This window comes from Centruroides vittatus, unplaced genomic scaffold (genome assembly GCF_030686945.1).
Source record: "Centruroides vittatus isolate TY-2023 unplaced genomic scaffold, ASM3068694v2 contig_7, whole genome shotgun sequence".
NCBI lineage: Eukaryota > Metazoa > Arthropoda > Arachnida > Scorpiones > Buthidae > Centruroides > Centruroides vittatus.
In genome coordinates, this window is record NW_027122442.1 from 542,190 (window position 1) to 568,631 (window position 26,442).

The window sequence follows — 26,442 nt, forward strand, 5'->3', positions numbered from 1 at the left end:
ACTTTTATAACATACAAAAAAGATATGCTATGGATAGGGCAAGTGATAATATAATGTATAACAACTAGGGTTTCTCATTTCCCAGTCTTTTGCTTGTCCCAGGATTCTGGGATAAAAGTGAACTGTTTCCCAGGATCCCAGGAAATCCCAAGATAGAATTAATTATTTTTAAGATATACAAAATATCTTGAAATCAAATGATATAATTACTTTTCATTCTTTTAAGTAATTTAATATGTTTGCAACCTCCAAAATCATATTAATAATACTGTAAAAGGTATATATTAGAAATTACCTTTGAATTACAAAGAAATTTTCATAAATGCTTTGAATTAAGTTGAAAATTTTAAAAAATGAACTTAAAATGTAATTTTTATGATTTAAATAAAACATAATACAAAATATTATTGTAAATTTTTATAATAAGATTTTAAAAAGCAAGATGGTCAATACGCCCATCACTCAATCTGATTCTTATTTTGGTAATGAAAAGTCCTGCTACCGAGAATGTTCTTTCCGATTCAAATGATATGAGTGGAATCGTGTTTAATGCATTTAAGAGAAAACAGATGTTATGCGTTTTTTCACCTGTAGCCTGGAAGATTTCTAGTTCGTTTTCGAGATTGTAGTATTTCTGTTGCACTCTAGCATTCTTGATTTGTCTATCTCAGCTACTTTAATAATGGCATCAAGCTTATAGCCTGATAATTTGGCAATTTATTTAATTTTAATAATTAGGTTTATGAAGAAAAACTTCATACTAGCAAACTTCGTACTCATTTGTATTCTTGCTCAATTTGCACAACCTGGCATTACAGCTACGCAGTAATTGAAGCTACTGGGCATGGTTAAAAATTAAAACAGCATAAGCACAATTATTCCAGATATTACAGGTTCTGACAAGTAAAGAACTTTCAGTCCTGCCACAAATAGGCTACATATTGATTATTGACCATTTGTGACATGCCATAATGAGGAAAAATTTAAAAAACTAATAAGTAGGTTTAAAATTAATAAATACAAATGTATTCTGACAGTTTATGAGTTAATTATAAAGTAGAGCGTTATTTATCCAAAAGCCGATCAACCAAAACGTCAGTTAACCGAAAGCATTCCAATCAGCAAATTTAAATTTCCATTAGTGCTGTGGTGCTGCAATTTTTGGCTGTCTTGGGCTACTCCAATATTTTTTTTGTCGGTGTGTGTGTTTTAGCTGGCAGCACTGGCACTTTTGTGTGCTGTTTTTCTGAGGACTGTATGTCGGGACATGTGTCATGCTGAATCGAAATCCATTTCCATCAGGGACATTAATTTTGGATCTGTGAATTTTATACTTGTAACAGAATGTACTATAGTTGTTGTACCGTTCGCAATGGCAACTAAATGTAAACGTGTTGTTCTCAGTGTTTTCGATAAACTTAAAATAATAGACCAGTTGAAGTGTGGTGCTAGTGGATCAAGCTTAACTCAGAACTATGGAGTTGGAATTGCCACAATATTGGACATTAAAAAGAACAGTGATGCCATTAGAGAATTTGCAACTAGATTAACTTCTAAAGTATAATTGTTTTTGTTTTTATATTTTTCAATATACTTATTTTGTTTGTACAAAATAAAGAATTAATTTATAATGATACAATAGCCATGATTATTATTTTAAAAAATTTACGTCAGGCTTAACATTAACAAAAATTCAACGTAAAGCGACACGCAACAGAGAAAAATTTCAACATGGGATAGGTTAATATATTTTTTCGTACATAATCAGTTATCCGAAAAATAAGTTATCTTTATAACCCCAGCCCCCAATTGATTTGGATAAACAACGCTCTACTGTACTTTCTATTGGCAAAATTTCCACAACCTTAACATAAAATAAAAAAAAAAGTGAACTTTTAAGAAATTTGTGGAATTTCCTGGAACGAGAAGAATTTCCTGGGTTAAAAAAATAACCAAGAGAGAAACCCTAATAACAACATATACTAAAAATATATACAAGTTTACTTATATATATTTTGCAAGTATTATATATATATAATGCATTGATAAAAGATATATCTTAATAATAGTATTCAGTAATTGTTAAATGATTTTGGTGAGTGCCAAATAGGAATAATAATAGAGAGTCACACCTAAATAATGAGAAGACTGACTGAATTATATTATGAGGACTAAAATACCATGATAATGTTTTATGATATACTGCTCTTTTTTCTTATAAAAATTTTTCAATACAAAAAGCATTTCTGTACTTTCCACACTCTCTTAGTTTTCTTTGGCTGTTCTCCAAACTTAAGATAGACAAAATCTCATTACTTTTCAGACTATGTTAAAATATAAGTGGAATTCAGATAAATGTAACAAGACTAATACAGAATAAATCAAAAGGCAAATCCTTACTCGTTTTCTATATGTAGTAAAAAATGAAATTTGGAATAAAAATATAAAAATTATTTAAACATAATAGTTGCATTTAGAAACCTACTGATTTTATATATCATTCATTCAAAGAAATATTTTAATCAGTATGCAAATTTTTTATTTACGTTTTAGAAATTAAATTTAAACAGAATTAAATTCTTAACTTAAATGTGCTTTCCAATTATTATTTAGTGGCATAAACAAATAACAGTTTAGTTAGTTTTAAATTATTATTGTTATTGCATAACTTTTAATACCATTACAAACTCATTCCAGTTAGAAACAATTAATACATAATTAAGGATAAACTGCATTGGTTTAAATTAAAGCTTATTAAAGTCTTAATATGTATGTCAATTATAATAATTAAATTATTTTAAATTACTAATATAAAAATTAAAAATATTGTGTAATATTATCTAATGTATATATTAGATATATTATTTAAAATTAAGTAATTAGATATATATATATATCAAATTACTTAATTTTAAATAAATTTCTTTGTTAAATAACTACTCCATCCATTGTAATAAATTATTCTTAACTTATATTTAATAAAAGATTATATTATAAACAAATTAATTATAAATAGTAATATTTCAAAATAATTAGTTATTCATTAATAAATTATAATGAAGGGTTTATTAAAAGAAACATGCAGCATGATATAAACTCAGTTTGAAAAGATTTTTCTGATCAAAAGAAAAGAGAAAAATTGCAAGCTATCTAAAGTAAAAATAAAGCTTTAGAAAATAAAATTGCAGCAACATAAAATGTAGAAGTTAGTTGGTTAAAAAAAACACCCACATTTTTACAGTGATGCTTCCTAGGTCGACCACGTTGCCTTTTCACCACACCATTCTGTTTCTGCTGCTGTTTTTGCTGCAAACAAGCATGTAAGTAGCAAAATAAAAGAATCAAGCAGAAAGCAAAAGTGCTGAAATCAAACCAAACAAGCTTTTGGCATAACTATTACAAAACTCATCAATATTCATCATATTATATAACGTAAGACAAAAATTTAAACAACAAAAATCTGAAAAAAGCATATTTCTCAAATAGAATAAAATTTTATTTGCAGAAAATTTTGTATGAAGTAAAAACAGTTGGTTATTGAAGAATACTTTTTGATTGTATATATTTATACCTTTTTGTTATTAAAATATTAAATTTATATAATCAAGAAAAACAACTGCTTTCTTAAAACTTGTTCATTTTAACAATCAAATTATTAAATAATGAAATTATAAGTAAAAATTCAAAATTCAAATGGTTTTGTATCTTGAATTTTTAACTATACAATAATATTTTCTTTTCTAAAGTTTTCAAAGACTCTGAAGATGATCTTAATATACTTTAAAATATTTGGTTATTAAAATCAACAAGATCTTAAACACTTGGTTTTCTTGATTAGATAAAATGAAAGAATTATTTTATAATTTTGATACTGAACATGTATAATTGTCAATAGTTTTATCAGCTTTCTTGATATAACAATGAGAAAAACAACATTCATTAATATAAAAATTTTAATTTCTAATTCAAAGTATTTCATCAATAAAACATTTAAGATTTAAAATCAATTACGATTTATTTTAATGTTCTAACAAGAGAATAATAATTAAAACCACATTTAATTATAATAAGACACATGTTGAAATGTTCTGTTTGAGTACTGTATGAGATAATTAAATTAATTAAAAAAAAAAATTGAACTGAATTTAGTACAGTAGTAGCAAATGTTTTACTACAGAAAAAAAACTTTACAGATTATTAAACTATGTTGCTTTTCTCAATTTTGATGTCTTCTAGATTTTAAAATATTGAAATTTTATTTTATTAGTTTAAAATTTTCAATACATAAAACCTGCAAAAGTGTAATTCAATTGGACTATTTTGTTTTTCTGTGTCTTGCAGGTTTTCCACTATTGATAGCATAGTCTTAATATTCTTCTATTGCCTATACAAATACCCTGAAAATGTTTCTTTAAGCTTTTATGAAATTGGCTGAAAAAGTATTTTTTTATGATTTACATAGATTTATCATTTGTTAGTGATATTTGTATATATTGTAAAAATTTTACATATAAATAAATGGGCAAAGTTCAATTTTTAATAAGACAATCTGTCAACAGACCTCAAAGAACAATACTTAATGAAATGTGACTCGGGGAGAAAAACATAATTATAATGGGATAAACCAATCTTACTTTTGGAAGATGAATCTAACCTTCTATTCAGGTTTCTATTGATAGAGCAATTATCACATCTTTCAATAAACTTTCATTAATAATCAGACAGGATGGCAGAGTGGGTGTGGTTAGTATCCAAATGTGATTTCTCTTCGTCAATCTAATAAAACTAAATTTAGTTAATTCTACTTTATTCTTAGTGCAGTTTTAGTCTTTCTTTTCTTTTTTACATTCACTTGTTATAATTTGTAGTAATCTTTATGCTTTATTATATTGCCAAAATATGCTTATTTTCTATAAATTTTATTGTAATGCAAAAATACAGAACACAAGTTTCCAGCTTTTGTGCCTATACTTCCTCACATTTGAGTTGCATCATCGTGATTTCTTTCATTTCATCCATTTCTCATAGTTTCTGAATTTCAGAGGATATTTCTTAAATTAATGTAAATGTTTTTAAATGTTTACTGAAAAATATTGGAACTTTTGGCTTCTGAAAATTTCTGCCCTACTTCTGTTCCAGCTTTTGCAGGTTTTATTGTATAAGAAAATAAACTGAATAATCTATTTCAGAGAAAAATTTTGGAAACTAAATTCAACACAGAACTCAAACATAAATATATATATAAGGTTTATTTCTGCAAAATTTTTGAAAGGAATTACCTCATAAAAATGTTATTGAAAATAAACACATCGACTTATTAAGTAAGGTTTGAATTTTGCGCTGAATTTAATAAGTATTATTGAGTCACTTTTTCCATGTTAACAAAATTTTGAAATCATCTTTGGAATCATCAAATATTTTTACTGTAATTTTAGAAACTATTTTATCAATAATTTAGTGGTGCCATATCATCATTAACAATAGAAAAATTATTTTGGCAGAATAATTTTATAATGATAGCTAACAAATATTCTTGTTGTTAACATTCATAAAACTGTAAACAAATCTTGATTTTTCCAGAAATTCAACAGTTGACTGATGCATAAACAAAACAGTCATGATAAATTGTTTAAATTTTCCATGTGAAAAAAAAGGTTTAAATAATTACACAAATTATCAAATTATATTTTAACTATATTTACTATTTAAATAATATTATTTTAGAATGTCCAAAAAATCAATTAACACTCTTAATATATAACATATAAAAGATCTATTATAAATAACTTAAAATTATTCTAAAGTTTTTAACTACTCAGAACAGTAATTAAAAAATATATTTAACTATTTTTAATAACATTCTTTTATAACAATTGCATTAAACATAATATCTTTGTAAATTTTTAAATTAAAAACAGTATTTAAAATTTTATCTTTAATATTTCATCTCTTATTCAAACTTAGTTTTTTTAATAGCAAAATATCTTTAACAATAGTGCAGTTGAACCTGTCTATCTCAAGTCTCAGGAATGAGAAAAAAATTCAAGATAGACAAGTTTTGAGATGTAGAGGTTTATTCACAGTAAACAGTAAAAGGTTTGACTGGAAGTACAGTATTGTATTAATACAATAGTACAGTACATACCTGTATTATGTATAAAATATTTTTGGCATATCTTAACAGAAATAGTTTGTCAATAGCTAGTTTCTGATGCTTGACTTTCTTCAACAAATAAGACACAAGCCAAACAAGGCAGATAAAAGCAACATTAACTGCAACTATGTACTGTACTATATTTGAAGGGATTTTTCTCAAATGCAATTTATGCTATCAAAATGTAGTAACTGAGCTTTGAATTTGTAATTGACATTTCAGTCCATAATTTGGGATATACATGTTTTGGGAAAAAATTATTTGAGATTAACACAGAAAATATATTGAAGTTAGGCTGAAAATACATAGAAAAAAAAATAAATTTTGAGATAAAAAGATTTTCTAGATAAACATGTTTGATATAGACAGGTCAACTGTATTAAATTTAATACTATTATATTTCTATTACAATATTATAGAACAATAACTTAAAATAACATAAAATGCTTTCCTGGAGTAAATACAAAGATAAATACTGATGAACACTTTTTAGCTATCCACTCACATCTTCAGATAAAAAAGTTTTTTTTTAAATATGAAACTGATGTGAAAATGAGCATATAGCATAAAAACACTTATCCATATTTATGTTTGTCTGTCTCCAGGAAAGGAATGTTTTCTCCAATTGTTTGGGCTTAAGCCCAAACAGAGGAGAATTTGTTGTCTGTTTTCTGGTTAAGTCCATAATCATTTTACCTTTTTTTCAACATCAGCAAGCAAGACAACCTACTCTACATTCACCATAATCACTAATATGATAATAGACTGACCTGGTACTGGGAACCAGTTGGCAAGTGCCATTCTGGTTTGGTCTTGTCTTGGATCTTCATTATAGCATTCTACATATTATTCAGAAGATGTATTTTCATTTTTCTATTCCTTTTAATTAATATCTGACAATTATATTAATTCTGTAATCTATATCGCCATAAATCTATAGTAACACACAGTTGGTTTGAATTTTGATACATATCATATGGTGGGAAGGAAGTCAACTATTAAAACAGAGGTGCAGCCACGTGCTAAAGTATAATTTTCTGATACTATAACTGCTAGTGATTATGAAAGTGATTTAAGTTATATATTTTTCATTTGAAGATGACTTTTGAGTTTGTAAAAATTAAAAAATATTTTTATAATCATAAAAAGAAAAATATTTTTTTGCAAAATAAGTTTTTTTTACATGATTGTAAAATTTACAAATAGTTTGTGAAATAAATTCAATGTCTTCCTATTTTTGACTTAGACCACTTTAATAATCACTAGCACATGAATTTTAATTATTTATGGTATAGATAAAGCCATGGATGATCTCAAATCCAAGAGAAAAAAGACAAGAGTTAACATCAGACTAGCATCCAGTCATAAAATATCTGCCAAACCATATGATATATGGTTTGGCAGATGTATTAGACATTCTTTATAAGTTATATATAAAAGAACACAACTATTGTGAGAAATATGTTAGGAATTACACTATAATTTTGATTTTGCAAAGATAAAGAAAAAATCAAATTCAGAAAGATTGTAAAAAAAAATGAAAAAAGAGGACTATATCCACAATAGAACAATGATATGAAAATATGGGAAAATACCAGAGCTATTGAAGACTAGGAAGATAAATCATGTATGTTTACAGAGAAGGTGGAAAAGAAGTTTAGAAATATAGGAAAAGAATGCAAATTATTTAACTTCAAGAGAAAATAGCAAAAAATCCTCTTGAATAATACTTTAAATAAAGTGTCCAGAAAGGAAGTGGGCTTATATGTAGTTGGATAAATAAAAATTGTGTCTTTATAAAAGTTCAAATAAGTTACTAGCCCCCTCGAAAAATGAAGTAATTTAGGGACTGTTTGATAGAAATTAAAATAATGTAAGATTGATTATAGATCTATATAATTTCTGTAGTTACAAGACTATAATTGTTCTTGGCTAATTTTAATTTAATCATGCTGAACAAGAAAATATTATTATTTTTCTATTACAAACAGTTTTTCACAACAGTAGAAATATTTCCAATTAATCCATACACTTTTTATTGTAGTCATTTTAATGTAACTATGAAGAAATATTAAGGTAAAAAAAGCTAATAAATTCTGTAAAATACTTATAATATTATATATCAATGTCTGAAAATGCTTATAGTATAGAATTCAAACATTATATAAGTTATTTAGTTTTTGTAAAATCAAAATCTATTTAGTTCTTATCTAAATGGCAAGTAAAAAATATTAGAACTATAATAATTAATAAACATCTATAACATTATTTAATTTTTAAAAATTATTATTAAAAGTGTAAATCAAATTTTGGACATTCAATATTAAATAATAATAAATAAACTTTAAAAATGATAACTGATATCAATGTAAATAGTAAATTATATTAAATAGTATAATCCAATTATTTTCATGCATAGTTTAAATTTAACTGATTTTATTCATTAAATATGTAATCATAAAATCAGGCTATTCACAGAGATAAACTATAAAAGCTTTATGAATTTAAAAAACAAAATATATCATTAAAATTTTTTTGTGAAATGTTCCATTAGTAAATATTAGAAAGGCTGTTAGAAGGGCATTAATTGATTAAATACTCACTTTTTCTATTGCCATTAAAGCAGCCTTTTCTTTAGCCATTGCTTCTAATTGTCTTTGTTCTTTTTTCATCTGTTCTGCTAATTCTGTCATTTTTTTCTGATATTGCTCTTGAATTCGTTTACTTCTTTTAACTGGAACTGGAGGAACACTTTCTTCTGCAACTTTTTCAGTTCCTTTTGCCGAATTATTATTTCTTCCTCTTCCACGATTTCTACCTCTACCCCTCCCTCTCCCCCTACCCCTACCCCTGGATTTTGATCCATCTAATATTTCTAAGAATCCTTCTGAAATAATAAAATCAGCCTGACTATCTTGAGATTGTTCTGTTGCTTCAGAATTATCAGAAAATACAACACCTTGTCCTCGTTTTCTTTTTCCTTTGCCCGATTTTGATTGCTCTGTTTTAGAATCATTTGTTTTATCGTCATCATCCTGCATTTGACTATCATTTTCTTTATCATCGTCTATTACTTGGTCTTCTGATTTAGACTGTTTTTTATTTTCTACATCACTAGAAATATCCAAAGATTTTTCTTCTGTTGACTGTTCAACAGATTCATCGTTAGTTTTAATAATTTCTTTTTCTGTTGTAACATCACAGTTTTGATTTAAATCATCAGATGATTTACATTTATCATTTTCTTTATTAAGATTTTTATCTTTTGGACTTGAAATTTTATCATTTACAGAATCATTACATTCATCAGATTTGTCATTTTTTAAATTTTTATTTTTCTCATTACCTTCTTTTTCTTCTGTAAAAGTAATACTTCTATCAGAATGTTTTTCTTTTAATTCCTTCTCAATCAATTTTAGGTCTTTAGAAGCACTTGATGTAACTGCAGATTCACTACTTAAGTTACTTAGAGAATTCCTTTTTTCTTTTGATGTTTTAGATCGAACAGATTTATTAGTATCTACCTTTGTTTCTTTAGAAGCTGCTTTAGCAGTGGCTAATTCATTTTGAACAGACTGCTCTTTATTTCCCTCTTTATTTTCTAAAGTTCTTAAATTTTTTTCATCAGACTTTTCCATCTTATTCTTTTTATTAGATTTCCCTAATAATTCTGTATTTGAATCTAAATTATGTTTTTTGTTACACTTCTCAAGTGGTTCTGTAGTTGTATCAGTTTTGTTACTTTTTTCTAATTTTTCTTCATTAATTTCTACATCATCTTTTTTACTCTGTTTATCAGAAAATTCTGCATTAGATTCTTTATTACTTTTGTTGCATTTTTCTAACAATTCTTTGTTCATTTCTACATTGTTATTTGTTTTATAATTCTCTAAAGATTCTGCCTTTGTTCCTGTATTATCTTTATCATTGCATTTATCCAATAATTTCATACTAGTTTTTTCTTTTTCATTACGTTGTACTGATTTTTCTGAAAAATCTTTATTATTAAGTATTTCTACAGAATCTGAAATAATTTCTGTATTAGTTTCTGATACATCTTTTTTATCACATTTCTCTATCAATTCTGAATTACTTTTTCTGTTACTTTTTTCTAGCAATTCTACATTTGTTTTTATGTCTTTTTTGTTAGTCTTATTAGGTAGTTCTGTATTTAAGTTAGTTTCTGTAAAATTTTTCTTTGTACATTTCTCTAATGAACCAGAATCTTTCTCTGCAGCATTTTCTTTGCTATCTTTCTCATGTGAACCACTATGTACTTCTGAAATACATTTATCATTTGTTTTTTCAACCAATTCTTCATTTTCTATAGTTTTTATTTTATCAGATCTCTCTTCTAATCTTACACCTATCTCTGTACTAGTTTTATCAGTTGAATTCTGAAGAGATTTTAAATCTGTATCTTTCATAATTGGCTTTCTACATTTTTCAAATGATTCAGAGTTTATTTCATTGTCTTTTTTATTTACTTTTTCTAGTGATTCCACCTTTGTTTCATTACTACTTTTCTTTTTATATTTCTCTACTGAGTCTGAATTCCTTTCAGTGTGATCTTCTTTACTATCTTTGCCTGTTATACACACATCAGCTTTTGTTAGTAATGATGAAGGTTTTACATGTTTTGAACTTTGTACAGAAACTGATGATGATTCAATGATATCTTTTTTGCTTTTGATTTCTTCACATTCAAGTTTGGAATGAACAATAGATTCAATGGAGGATAATTTTTCACTCAAATCACTGCTTTTTTGAAGAACAGTTTTACAAATTTCATTTTCTTTTGACTTATTCATTTCTGAACTATTATCTGAAATTGACATTTTTTCATGCTTTGACATTCCAGAAGATTTTTGTAAAGACTGCTTTTCTACTTTCTCTTTTTTATTAATTACTTCTTGCAACTGATTTTCACATATAGATTCCTTATTAACAACAGCTTCTCTATTTGAAATTTCATTTCTTTGTGTTTCTAGTTTATCTGTTTCAGACATCTGCTGATCAATAGAGGATGGAAAACCTTCTCCTTTTAAAGAAATGTGTTGAGAATTATCATACAACTTTTGAATAACACTAATTCTACTCTGTTCTGGTGTTGGTTTATTTGATTCCAATGGTAACTTACTTTGTGATGTAATTAATCCATGCACTTCAGAAACTTCTTTGCTTTCATTATGCTCTCTCTTTTTATCACTTAAATGTGTTCGGTCACATTTATTTTCAACTTTATTGTCACTTTCTGTATTAAATTCAGAAATCAATTTACCACTATTTACTTCATCCATTCTCATTATAGGAGATTTTCTATTTCCAATAACAGTGTGAGTCACATTGCATAATGTTTCTGATGCACTACTTCTCCTTGATTTTTTACCTTCAGGAATTAATTTATTATGATCATCTAATCTGCTATGAATTTCTTTTAAAAGAGGAGGTCTATCATTATCTATTGAAAAAGATGGTGGCAATTTATTTATTGTTTCATTGACCAAAATTGGAATACTTGATTCACTACTTTCACCAGACTGATCATCTCTTATGTGTGTCAACTGAAATACTGACTTATCACACTTCAGAGAATTAGATTTCATTTTCTGAACTTCAGAATCTGTTTTACGAGAACCAATACTTAAATCTACAGCACACTGACTTTCATTGTCTTCAATATATCTGTTTGACAAATTTTTATTAGAGTCAATTTGTAAAAATTTTTCTTTTGCAGAAATTTCATATGCAGAATTGGAAGAATTTTCAGCAATCATCTTTTCATCTGACTTCATTTTTTCTGATGTTAAATTTATTGGATGATGACTCAAAGAATGATCAGACAATATTCTGCCTTCAAACTTAGCTACCATTTCCTTTTTAGGAAATGGGTGGAAGCTAGTTGTTTTAATTAGTGGCCTTTCATATTCATGTTTATCATCGTTTCCACTTTTATTTCGAATATTCTCACACCCTCTGTAGTCCTTAATTTCAGGATAAACCTGTCTTAATTCTTGATTAGTCTGACTTAAAATTGTTGAATTACTTACATTAGAAAAATTTAATTCTGAATTACTACTTTGTAAAGAAAAAACTTTATTACTAAGATCTTTGGGTGTTGAAATTATTGATTTATTATAAGCTTCAGAATCTAAATACTGATTTTCTTTCCAAATTGTTGGATGCAAAGTTTTTGATTCCCTGAGAACATTTCCAGATATCATAGAGATAACTGATGTTTTATTTTCATTGTTTTGTTGTGATTGGTTATCAAGTATTTTTTCAGGAGAAAGTTGTGGAATGTTACTTTTTAAAGAATGTTCTTTTTCTGTGTCTATTTCTAAAGAAAACCTATCTCTTTCTTTAGGAGTTAATTTTTCTTGTAACTGAGTTTCAACTACATTCTTACTTTTATCATCATTATTTATGGATTCATTCTTCAATTCTACTGAAATACATTGTTCAGATACTTCACTTTTAATTTGAGTTCTTTCATCATTTGCAGGCAAATTTAAAATTACACTTTTATTACTTGTCTCTTCTTTTTCTTCTCTTTCTCTATTAGAACTTTTCTTTTCAGTTAATAAGGACTCAGATTTCTTTTCATTCTTAAGATTATCACAACCTGTTACATCATGTTCTTTTGAACACTCACTGCAAGAGGCTTCTATTTTAACTGCACGCCCAGAAGGAATTTCCATTGACAAAGTTGCTTCTTTTTCTTCTTTAACTTCATTTTCTGGTTTAACAAGCTGACCAGTATCTGTAACTTGCGGTTTGCAGGATGGTTCAACAGATGCTTTGGTACCTAGAAGAAAAAAATTATTTCATAAAATATAAATATGAACCAAAATTCATTCTAAATTACAATAAACAAAATAAAAAAATTTTAAATTTCTTTATTACATAATTATTATGCTGTCAAATGAAATTAGTTTGATAACAAATGAAACTAGAATCCAAGTTGAATTTTGAAAATAAATGAAAATTATTATAAAAATAAATAATATTCTATAATAAATAATAAACTAAAAAATAAATAATATTCTTGTATACAGTATCAAATGGAACAAAACAATGACCATAATTGACAATATTCTTACCTAGTGAAACTAATAATAATATAAGATTGAAAACTATGTTGATTTTCAATTATAAAAAAAACCTAATAAATTTATATATAATTTTTATAGTACACTAACTGTTACCCGCGACTTCGCTTGCGCAGATTTTACATTTCAATATTTACATTCAACCCTATTTACATTCAATATTTCAACAACCATAGTAATTGTTATTTAACACTTGTTTTTAATTCGATAAATTTTCTGGAACGTTTACAATCGTTCTATAATCGAACCAATTTGATTATAGAACGAAATTCGAATTTAAAACAGTACGAACATTTTGTTAAAAAATCGAAATATGTAAAAAATATTTATAACAATGTCTGAAATGTTATCAATTTAATACCCCTAAGTACTCAATGAAGACTAAACATAATTAGAAACAAAAAATCTCATCTAAAATAGTACAGTAGAAGCCGTTCCTCAGGTTAATGCTCTCCCTCCCTCCGCGGGTGGAATTTTAAAAAATCCCTTCTTAGTGTGCATTTTCATGATGTACCCTAACTGTGTACCAAATTTCACCTCTAGGTTCTGAAACTTTCTAGAAAAAACTGGAACATTGAAGTGTCACACATTTTCGAAGTCAACCACTTTCAACCCCCATATCGTCCACACCCTTATTGCTATCAAGATGCAACAACCATAGTGCACGATGGGAGACTTGGGGCTACTACCACACACAAATACCATTCATGTGCAATGTGTAGTTTTGGCTGCAGAGTGAAATATAGGCACAAACATGTCCATTTTTATATATATACTGTATATATATATTGTACATATTATGACAATAAAAAAACATTTAAGATGCTACCACTGACAATTAAATTTTAATATAATATTGCACCTCTGCTTATATTACAAAAGTTTCTAATTAATAATTGTAGTGAAACACATATTGCAAGCTCACTTAGATTATTTATACCAGTAGTTCTCAAAGATGATCCTTGGACTACTGGTGGTCAACAGACTGACCTAGTCATTTTTCCAAAATGCAATTTTTTGCTGTTTATTTATAAAAAAGAACATTTTCACACATCATATCTCTTATGTTAGCAGATAGATTATGTAGTAAAATGCTTTGTCTATCATTATCTAAAGCAATATTTACAGAATAGAAAGTGGATGGAAACTTAGATGGTCTGCACTTCATCTGTAACTCAGTTTAAGTGGTCTACAGATTAACAACTGAGAACCACTGCTCTACACAGTAGTTACTATTGACTATTCTATTTTGTGCAACTTTTAGCTAATTTTGCTTAGGAGTCATAGCTAGAGTTAAACATGAGAAGGATGCAGATGTGAGAGATTAGTCTTGCCGAAATTTGGTGAAAAAATTCATTTTTCATCTTTTGAAAGTTTTTCCCATTTTATTACCAAAGGATGATCACATCTCTCTCCCTGGAGTCGTTTCCTTTCCCAGGAAACTCATCAAATGTGTCACAGGGAACTAATAGCAAAAATTCACAATGGGGAAAAAGGATAACGTGATTTGGAGTAAAAAAAGGAGTGACTCAAGGACATAGAGGTCGTCGAGAGTTCACAAACATATCAAAGAAGTGCCCCGAAAAAAAAGGGAGCTGTATCATCATCATCCAGGCTACCAGGAATTTCAGACCCTGTGTTTCTTTAAGAACATTGTCGAACTCCCTGGATTATTAAATCCTCCAGTTCTCCATCGACCGTCATCCAAGGAAAGGAAAACCTCAACCGCCCCTGGATTCCGTCCCGAATGACCTATAAGTCAGGGATCCGAAAATCCGCACAATTATAAGTGCTTTAAGGTATCTATACCTACTTGAGGGTTCTTGTAAACTCTCTCTCTCTCAACCATTATTCGACAGCATAGAGCTATGCATTCTTTTTAGTTAAATTAAATCGGTTATTTTAGTTGTTAATCTTGTATTCGAGTGATTCACTTCTAATCCGTCTCTCAACCCTCCTCCATCTCGAATCCAATCGCCCGCGCATGTGACCGTTTACGCAAATCTTGAATTTGCAGCCATTAAGGTTTCTGTATCTACCCTAGAAGACACAGTGGTGTCAGTCCTGACAAGGCACTAAAGAGGTGCAGACCTTCTGGTCACACAAATGATATTAAGAATAAATATCAGCCCAAATTAGTATATGCTTAATTTAACTTTCTAGCAGTCTATAATGTTTTAAAAATATAGAAAGCACGTAATTAGTAGTTCAGAATATACACTTGAATTATTATTATACAACCTCAATTAGTCCATAAAAACCATTAATTCAGAAAAGTTTTGAACCAACTTACTGAAAAATGATAATTAACCAAATGATAAAGTAAATTTAGAAAATAAATTCCAATTGACTCTACAAGATAAAGAAAACATTTTAGAAATTCCTTTATTTCAAAAGTTTACATGTTTTTTATTTACTTTTCAATAGAATTATCTAAATACACATCACTAAACCCAATACATTGCAATAACACTCCATCAACTGCAGTATATCATCGGGCTATAATTAGGCAATAATAATTATAAATTATTAATAAATTTGACCCTAACCTATGTTAGACACCATCTCATATTAAATTTTATAATTATCTCCAAAATTGACACAGTTTTGTTTAATAGTTAGGGTTTTATAATTCTTTCACTAAAGAAACAACTTGCCAGTTTTTTAACTCAAATCACAAACAGAAGATTCAATAACTTGATTATCACATTCCTGTAAATTTCTCAAACTATGCTATACAAAATCATCAATAAAACCTGCAGTATCTCAAACTGTGTTCAAAATGAATTCCAAAATTGCTAACAGATGAATGCAAAAAACAATATGTCTGCAATATAAAAGTTCTTGAGCTGATTCACAAGGTGAATAATTTTCATGTTATTACAGATTTTCCATGTAACAATAGGCAGCATCTATACAGTGGAGACACAGTAGATCCTGATAGCCATGAAAATCAAGTACACTAAACAAGAAAAATATGTGCAATGTATTTAGAGATAGATATGATATTTTTATATGTAAATTTCTGAGTCATGAAGCAACAATAAAATGCAATTGAGTATTGCCAGACATTGAAAAAAAATCATGAAAAACTAGCCAAAACAAATGATACATACTGAGCTCTGATGTTGCGTTGCTTCATGACACCGTACAACTGCAAACAACTGCTTGAATAAGCTAACTGTTGGAAAAGTTCAATGGAAAATTTTCCAACATCCATTCTCTAGCCTAAAACTTGTATGCCGTGACTTCTTTTTTCTGTACTTGAAGGAATTTTTAGTGAACAATACTTTGATAGCAATGAAAAAGTGATGACAATTATGTAAGGCTGTGGTAAAATCTGGCAACACTGCAAAAAAATGTTTATACATTTTCTCTATACACAGTTATTTTAACACCAATATCATTTCTAAGGATCTGAAGCCATTCTGACTACTGTATATCTCGGCAGATAAGACGACCTTCAGATAAGACGATGTATAAATTTTCGTCGAAGTTTTATAGTTTTAGCATATATCTGTCCTATAAGACGACCCCCAAACTATTAACAGCCTATGAATTTAGTTTAGATCAGCAATCATTATCTGAATAATAATACTGTATAGTGTATATGGAATTATGTCCTATTTGTAATTTTTCGAATGAACAAATTTTATTTGCTTGCATCTGGCCATTTTTGAAAAACATTCGCACTAATTCGAGCATTCAGGTAATGACCTTGACTATTTACAAAAACATCCTATAGGCTATTCTATTTTGTGCACGTACCCTACTCTCTTCTAGTAAATAATTACGGTTTGTCTGTCTTTTTATAATGGTTTTAATTTATATAAATTTCAATCTAATTTTTTTGTATCTGTCCTATAAGACGACCCCGGATTTTCAGGGTCATTTTTTATGGTTCAACTATCGTCTTATCCACCAAGATATACGGTATCTGATTTTACAAGCCAGACTACTACTTCTGGAGCAATCTTAGGAAAAGAGTTTTCCACAATATTCATATCCTTGAGCAGATGAAGGAGAGCATCATTACAATAATCAATCATTCATGGTGTGAGAGTGAGAGACATGTTAAAGAAAGTGAAACATGATGTGCTTCCTCAAAATATGCATCTTGAAAGATGGTAATCACTTTCAGCACATGATGTGATGAGCATTAGCATGAACCAAGCTAACTACACTGCAAATTTAAACATTTCATTTTCATTTGTTCATGAATTGTAACCAATGTAATGAGTTCAATTCTATATATATATATATATATATATGAAGAGCTTCATTTCAAATGTACATAAGTGCCAAACTCATGATATCTGAACTAATACCGTAATATTACTCATTGCAAGCTCAAATTTGTGTGTAAAATAGGCCCATATATAATAGGAAAAATAGCTTCCAATTCATATTCCTTTACAAAGACATATTCTTTCTACTGTAATTCCTTATTTTCATACACACTCACATCCATTTGGAAATAAACTCCTCGTACAAACACCATGTATAATAAAAAATATACTTTTTATTTATTTTTTTGTTTACAAAACATATTAACTTCCTATTTAGCAATAAACATCTTTTGAGATCAAAATTTTTATCATTATTAGACTGACATTCCACTAGAAATAAAAACAAGACACCAGTCTAATGATCAGACATTTTGGTCTAAAAAAAAAAAAAAAAAACATTTTATCACCAACCATTTAACTTTCATTATCTTATTTTAGTTTATTCTTGATTTTTTTCAACATACAGTAGAATCCTGATTATCCAAACCCCAATTAATTGAGATTTCACATTGTCTGAGGAAAACCTGCAAATGAACACACTACAGTGGAACCTCACTTAATGAGCACCTCGTATAACGAGTGTCTCGCATAACGAGCAAAAACAAATTGTTAAAAAATGACTCGCTTAACGAACAATGTTTTGCATAATGAGTGACCAGGAGAGGAGAAGTCCCAGATTGTGCACATGCTCCATCAGTCTGTGTTTAGCACTCGTTCCGCTATCATCTTAGTGTCACTTGTGATCACACATTTTTCCAAACTTGTGTTCACACATATTACAAATAAACATCAACAACCATACCCCGTTATATAATAAACATGCCAAATGATATGCCAAATTCTTGGGCTATGTAAAGGCTATAATTAAATATTAGAAATTAATTAATTTGACTTGAGGTAGGTAGTTATGCTGCCATCTCGTATTAAATTTAATGACCAATTCCAAATTAAATTTTAGAAATGTCTAAATTAAAATTATTTATAATTATTACATTAAATATGAGATAGAAACATAACTGCCTACTTCTAATCAAATTAACTGATTTCTAATATTTAATTATAGTGTTCACATAGCCCAAGAATTTGGCATATCATTTGGTGTGTTTATCAGACGTATTATCTATGACTTTTTTCCATCAGCATCAGTTTGGCAATACGCACTGCTGGTTTTTCGCATGCTAAATTTACACGTGCTCAATATGGTAAAAAAAATCACTATTTCCAAGCACTATGCTATGCAATAAGAGGGAATTTTCTTTGGTTCAAACATCATTGCCATACCTTGGACCCCTTTCTATACGCATTTGCCGTATTTTTAAGTAGCGTAACCTTGTCATACCACTATCCCCACTTCCAAACCTACGCAAACTCATTTGCAATGATAGGGACAAGTTTTCTACTCTCGAGAAGTCAGGGGTCTATGCAGTTCCACTGGAGAATCTTGCAACGGGAGTAAACACAAGGTATGGCGTGGCCATTACTAGAATGCTTGCTAGCCACCTTGCGGTAGGACGTTGTGAGAGATAGGCACACCACAGAACTTACAAAAAAGGTACTTGAGCAGGATTACAACCCGCTATGGTCCCAATCAATTATGCTCAAGAGCTATAAAAATCAGAAACTCGTTTTTATATGGGAATCTCTTCTTAATATTACCTTGGATACATGCAACACTCCTACCCTCGACCTGCCCAGTGTATGGGTCATGCTGTACAAGCAATTAAGCAACTATTAGCATCCTCCAGTATACATACAGCATGAGCCTGGATCCACGCATGCGCCACTTCACACATCACAGAGCGTACTGCTCGTTCAATTTCAAACACATTTGAATATTTGTTGTGTGTTCTTAACAGTTTTAACAAAAGTTTTAATTTGAATTTTAAGCGTTCTGTTCTTCATCAGATTATTTCTGTTTGTTTTTAGTAAATTTCCATATTCACCTGATGACGATGACTATAGGTTTGTCGAAAGTGCTTGCGATAAGACAACGTACTGTACATATAACGCCGATCTCAGTGTTTTCTCCATTTTATTACACTTTTTCTATAATACATAATTGTTTTACATAAAAGTCTTTAAATTTGTTTTCAATTAATATATGATAAGATGTTATAATTATTTTCAACAATGTATAATTTCTTCAATAAAATAATTTTTTCAAAAATGCTCCTGAAAAAGAATGGCATCTTACACACTAGTGTGTCCTATATACCAGAAAATATGGTATTTTTATAATAAAATATAACAAAGGATTCTTTGACTACTTATATATTCAAATCATATGCTATTTCAAGTTTATTTTTATAAAAACAAAATAACTTAAGAAAGATAAGATTAAATATATTATCTACAAAATATTTCCAAATTCATCTTCAGAATAAACTTATAACAGAATACTAAAAATAAGTTTTGGAATACAGCAGAGAACCTAAAATCGGAATCAATTGGGGACTGGGGTTGTTCAGATTAGGGATTTGTTCCGATTACGGTCTATGTACGAAAAAATATATTAACCTGTCCAATGTTCAAATTTTTCTCCGTTGCGTGTCGCTTCGCATTGAATTTTTCTCCTTTGCGTGTTGCTTCGTGTTGAATTTTCGTCGATTTTAAGCCTAACGAAAATTTTTATAATAATAATTGAGGCTATCGTATTGTTAAAAATTATTTCTGCATTTTGTACAAACAAAATAAATATATTGAAGAATATAAAAAACATGAAAATTATACTTTAGAAGTAAATTTAGTATCAAAAACGTTCGATTCAGCACGATACAGTCCGACTGAAAATCGTGCCGAATACCGGCGATTCTGATTACCGGGGTGCCGATTTACGACTCTCTACTGTATTCTTATGATAAAAAGTTTAGACATCTATAAAAAGTCTGATATATGAAGTAACTTTTTCTAGATTTTTATATATAAGATAAAATAATTTGAATAAACAATTAAATCAAAATAATAATACAAACATTACATTTTAAAATTTCTTACCATCAATAAATCCAGTCTTGGATTCACAAGCTTCAGTGATATTACTATCACCATTTTCACTACATGCTGATGATGATTCTTCTTTCTTTGGTAAGAGAGTGTTCATCTCCAATGTTTCAATAAGCTCGGATAATTCATCCCGTGTTCTAATCACCAAAATTATTATTAAATATATAATAACAATGATATTTTTTTAATTAAGATTTTTACAATTTTCATTAATATTTATACAAGATATAAAAAGTACACTAGAATAATAAAAAGTGTCAACATATTTCTTGGTTACTACATTATTTATAACAAGCCAAACAATTGCCAGATTTTTGGGCTACTTTACCACTACTATTAATGATTAAATATTACATAATTTTTACTAGAGGTAAGCATTAAGCACCATCTCTTATTAAATTGAATAATTATAATTAAATTAATATGTATTAAATAATTTAGAATATTCTGGAAGAAATCCAGTAATCATTTGGCTTATTACAAAAATATCAAACTTTTACATGTTTATATAAATATTTATAACTTTAAGACTTAAAAAGCTTGAGAGTTATTATAATAATTGTTCCATGACTGTAAACATTCTAATTATATTTTAACACAACTTTGAAAAAGTATCATTCTTTTTGAATTGCCCTACATTATCATCCTATGCTTTTCTAAATATAAATCAAAACATTACTTATTATAATGTTCTGCCTTTAATATCTTATAAATCACTGTTAAATAACTTTAAATGAAGGTTCTAATTTTTTCCTATTTAAAGCAAGTGTACTGTAATTTTTTGGCCTGTGGAAAATCACTTTGATTCAACAAATTTTAATACTGTATTATCAAAAAAATTTTTACATACATTTTCAATTGGCATTTCAAAGAGTTTATGAAATTTTATATATTGTAAAAAATATTTAAAAATTTATAAATTTCAAAACAATATCTATTTTATTATAAATTAAAACAAAATCTATATACAAAATTATCATCATATTTATTAGATGATGATAATTTTTCACAAACAAATTTCAAAACTTTTTCAAATCATTTATACTTACTTCACATAACAGTGACTTTCGTTTGTACATCAATTTTTATAATCATACTAACCAAAGCACAATCTTCATTATATTCTCAGCCCAGAGAATATAACCAACCCAAAAACACTGACAATGTAAGGGATGATGACAGAGAGAAAAAATGTATTTTTTATTAAAATAACTGGAATGTTTCAAATGAGACAAAGGTAATAATTGCAACTATTTGTCTTTAAATGGTAGTAATTAAAATAAATCATTTTAATATATAATATATATAAATACTAGTAGCCTGGGAAGCCCCCTAGTGGGCGTTCTAGCAGCATTACAATTTCCTATGAAGCACGTTTGATGCACTTAATATATGAAAGTTTTATGCTCTATTATTAAAATATTACCTTCCGGGAGTCCACTATGTAATTTTCAAAACTATCCGTTTTTTTTTCGTTATTTGCCCCCTAGTACACGTTACAGGCATTCCGTGACAATAATAAATTCCTATTACAAATATACTGAATTATTTATATTGTTATTGGCCAAATGAATAATAATAATTTATATTGTTAATTTAAATGTTTGAAATATGGCACACGATTGGGGTGCCTCTAGTGCCCATTTTTGGCATAATGTTACAACGGAAAAATGATATACTAGTTTAATTACCATTTTTGTAAAAATAAAATGAATTTATCTATGAAATGAGAACTTGTACCATTGCATTACTCAATGATTCAGACAACTGCACCACTCATAAATTTGAAATTCAGCCAAAATATTAATTTTATTTTTGTTTGTGGTTCTGTGAATTGGCCATCACAATCAAAATTATCTCTCATTTTTCAAATTACCTATATATATATATATAATTAATTTTATTTAATTTTATCATTTGATCAATCATTAAAATAAACAATTTATCCACACAATCTTTCAAATAGTGATAAATATTTTTTTAATGTTTTATAAATATACATACTGGCACACCAATCTCCATGAACGCTCATCGTCTGCATCTTCACGATATACTCTAACATTTAATTCCCTGTCCAACTGATACCAATACATATGACCTTGCACATCCCTTCCAATTGGAAGAACTCTGAGGGAAACAGCTTCTTGTTTATTGACTTCAGATTTGAATTTTCCATTGCAATCAAATTGTGTTTCCAATAAACGCTGAAATATAAACAAAAGTTTTAAGATTTTTATTACTAAAACAAATTATAAATATAACTTAAGATTTTTCCATGCGGGGGATAGGGACCGCATTAAAAAAAACGCATTAAAAAAAATCTCACGAAACTTCACGAATGGCTGTAAATAATAGTTTTCGCAACACAATTAAAAAAATAATTTTTTTATGCGGTCAACAGGGACCGCATAAAAAAAGTCTCACATAGAAAATAACTCAAAACCGTACGAAATAGAATTTATTGACAACAGATGTCAGCACTTGACTGCATCGTCTGGTCTATCGTCTGTTTTACATATTTTTGTCCAGGTGGTGTTTTGTTGACTTAAAAAGTAAATTATTTCATTTTTCGCATATTCATGCAATAATATTACTATAATAAGTGCATTTATGCTATAATAAGTTTATTTAGCTATAATAAGTCAACGTGAGACATGACGAATCGCACGAGACTAGTCGCCAACTATACCGCACAAATTAAAAATTCGCATTAAAAAAATCGCACAAATAAAAATCGCACATAAAAAGAGCGCATAAAAACAGGTTTGACTGTATAAATATAACTTAAGATTTTTCCTTCCTTTTAAAACATTATTTGTTTTAATATTTATTTTTGTTTCTTAATGTTACTTTCATTTCTTACTTTCACTTACATATTGTAAACAATGTAAATTAAATTATGAAAATTCTTTCATTTAGAAAAATTAATTATCATAGTTTATAAGACAATGACATATTTAATCATTAAAACTGTAAAAACCAATTTTAGTGTTTCACATAAAAAAAAAACTAAAATATTGGAGTTCATAAAAATTTTTTGATAGAATTAATACTTATTTTACAATTTATTACTATTAAGTTCTAAATACAGTAGAGACTCGTTAATCAGAACCCCGGTAATCGGAACGGTTTTCAGTCGGACTGTGTCGTGCTGAATCAAACATTTCTGATACTAAATTTACTTCTAAAGTATAATTTTCATGTTTTTATATTCTTCAATATATTTATTTTGTTTGTACAAAATGCAGAAATAATTTTTAATGATACGATAGCCTCGATTATTATTATAAAAATTTTCGTTAGGCTTAAAATCAATGAAAATTCAACACGAAGCGACACGCAACGGAGAAAAATTTGAACATCGGACAGGTTAATGTATTTTTTCGTACATAATTGGTAATCGGAACAAATTACTAATCTGAACAACCCCAGTCCCCAATTGATTCCGATTTTCGGTTCGCTACTGTAATTTAAAACATATTATTTACATTTTATTATGTATCTGTTTATCATTAATAATTGCACATAATGTGTAAAGATTCAACTAAACCTCAAATGAAACCTTTTAATTAATATGCAGCTGTTTTATTATCTATTCAAATGCTTTCGGTCATTTTTAATGATCTGATCTACAGAAATGTATTTTTACATATAGTGATAATCATGGAGTATGATGACCACTATTTCAGAATAAAACTGGTTTTTGTTTTTTAATAAAAAGATATGAAAAATACTGAGATTATAATAGACTAATTTTATTTTAATTAAAAAATAGAAAAAATGCAATCTGAGCTATGATAACAAACAGTAAGTTTGTTGATTGCATTAAATACCTTCTGAATATGAAAATAATATATCATGATTAAAAAGATAAAAGCATTCAAATTTGTGCTTATCAGGTTTAAGGGCATTAAATCTGCATTGCAATAATTTGAGTAAAATGATTTTTAACTGTAAGATATTAAACAATCAATTATCAAAAAAGATCTTTCTTTATGTTTGATTGGGTAAACTTAAATATAAAATTTCGAAAAAATTTCAATTATGTAAAAGTTCTTAAATATCTAAATTATAATAATATATATATATACACATATTATTATATTATAATAAATATTATTATTATATATATAATAATAATATTTATTTAAAGAACTATAAATAGCAGAAATGACTTGAATATTTCCAATTTTTTCAATGTTTCCAAATTTAATTACAAGTTCAGAGTATTTTATTAAATTGTGACTTTAAATCAATATTTATAATTTTATGCTTAATAAAAATTTTACAGAGTTAAGAATGTAATTTTAGCAGAGACAGGTTTGATTGATGAGATAAAGAAACACAAAACAACATATAGAGAAAAGTTGGGACAAGTTCAATAAATGAACTAAGTGCATTAGTGCACTTACATCAGGAGTGGCCCTAGGGCAGTGATGTAAGTGCACTGATTTTCTGTGCACCCCCTATGATGTAAGTGATGATTTTCTGTGCCATTATAGGGGGGCACAGAAAATGCAATAATAGATCATCTGCACAAAAAATAATACCCAATTACCTTATTACTACTTAACCCTTACCTGCCAAAATGAATTTACTAAACGCTTCACAATTGCTGAAGAACTGCTCAGAATTTGTAAAAGAATACCAGAGTTATTCGTCTGCTCTGATAACAGCTATGGAAATTGTTTCTCAGGCTGGGATAGATCCTATTTTTAAGCCAGTCTGATCCCCAAAGAAGGGATTATTTGAATACAAGGCCGTAGATGAGACACCAACAGATCCTGAAGAATTGTTTAAAATGAACATTTTGTGTCCTATGATCAATACAATTGAGAATGTGTTGGTCACTCGATTTACACAACTATCCAAATTTAATGATACATGGTCCTTTCTTTACAATATCAAAACAATTCCTGAAAAGTCCAAATTGGAAAAAGCCTGTGCAGATTTAGAAATAAGTTTAACCAATGAAGAAAAATGTGACATATCTGGTTGTCAATTAGTTGAGAAACTTTTACACCTGAATCCATTGTTGAAAGAGCTTGAATCGGCAGAACCAATAAAAGTTCTTCAACTTATTAAACAAAATGGTTGCCAGGATATATTTCTAAATGTATGGACAACACTTCAAATTTTGTTGACCATCCCTGTAACTGCCACTAAAAGAAAACAAAGTTTCAGTAAGTTAAAACTCATTAAAACTTATTTATGTTCAACCAAGTGTCAGGATAGACAGTCAGATCTAGCAATTTTTATCTTAGAAAATAGTATTGCCCAGGATTTGAATTATTCTGAATTAAAAAAAAAATTTGCAAGTGCAAAAGCAAGAAAGGTGGCAATCTAGGCTTTATATGCATAACTGTTTATACACATGTCTACAGTGTTCCATTGTTTTAAAATCCGTTTGTGCTGTTCCATTTTTGAAAATAATTTCGTAATTTTTGTTGTTCACTTGTTCGAATCTGATTTTTTAAATCTAAAGAAGACCGAAACTACAGTCGAAAACATTTGTTTTCTATTAAATATTTACTACTGGACTTTTAAGGTTTATGAGTGTTAATCTAGGCTTTTTAGTTCATTTTTCATTTCTTAATTTGTTTCAATTTTAAATTAATTTACAATGTAAATTTGACATTTGCATGATGTGAGCATTGTCTGTGCCATTAATTAAACCTTTTCAAACAAATATTGTTTCTTTTTACTGTTATTGTTTCTCATCCATATTACTACTATGCTAATCTTTCGGAGGTCTGAGTTATTAATAATGTAAAAAATGTGTTATCTTTAGTCTCTATGTACAGTTAAGTCTCAACAGAGGGGGTACCACAATGAGATCTTGCACCACCTGAAAACCTTGCTAAGGCCACCCAACTTACAGATT

General features: G+C 28.1%; 1 protein-coding gene across 4 annotated transcripts in view; it reads right to left on the reverse strand.

The window, feature by feature from the left end:
- Positions 1-26,442, reverse strand: part of LOC136980460 (uro-adherence factor A) — a 102,471-nt gene that overhangs the window by 43,521 nt on the left and 32,508 nt on the right. For 3 of the 4 annotated variants that reach the window (XM_067276566.1, XM_067276567.1, XM_067276565.1), the window contains exons 4-7: positions 22,563-22,762; positions 20,550-20,695; positions 8,758-12,962; positions 3,232-3,306 (exon numbers count right to left, since the gene is read on the reverse strand). In XM_067276566.1, the coding sequence (XP_067132667.1) occupies positions 3,232-3,306; positions 8,758-12,962; positions 20,550-20,695; positions 22,563-22,762 (4,626 nt within the window). The remainder of the gene's footprint in view (positions 1-3,231; positions 3,307-8,757; positions 12,963-20,549; positions 20,696-22,562; positions 22,763-26,442) is intronic. The other variant, XM_067276569.1, reaches the window with a different exon arrangement.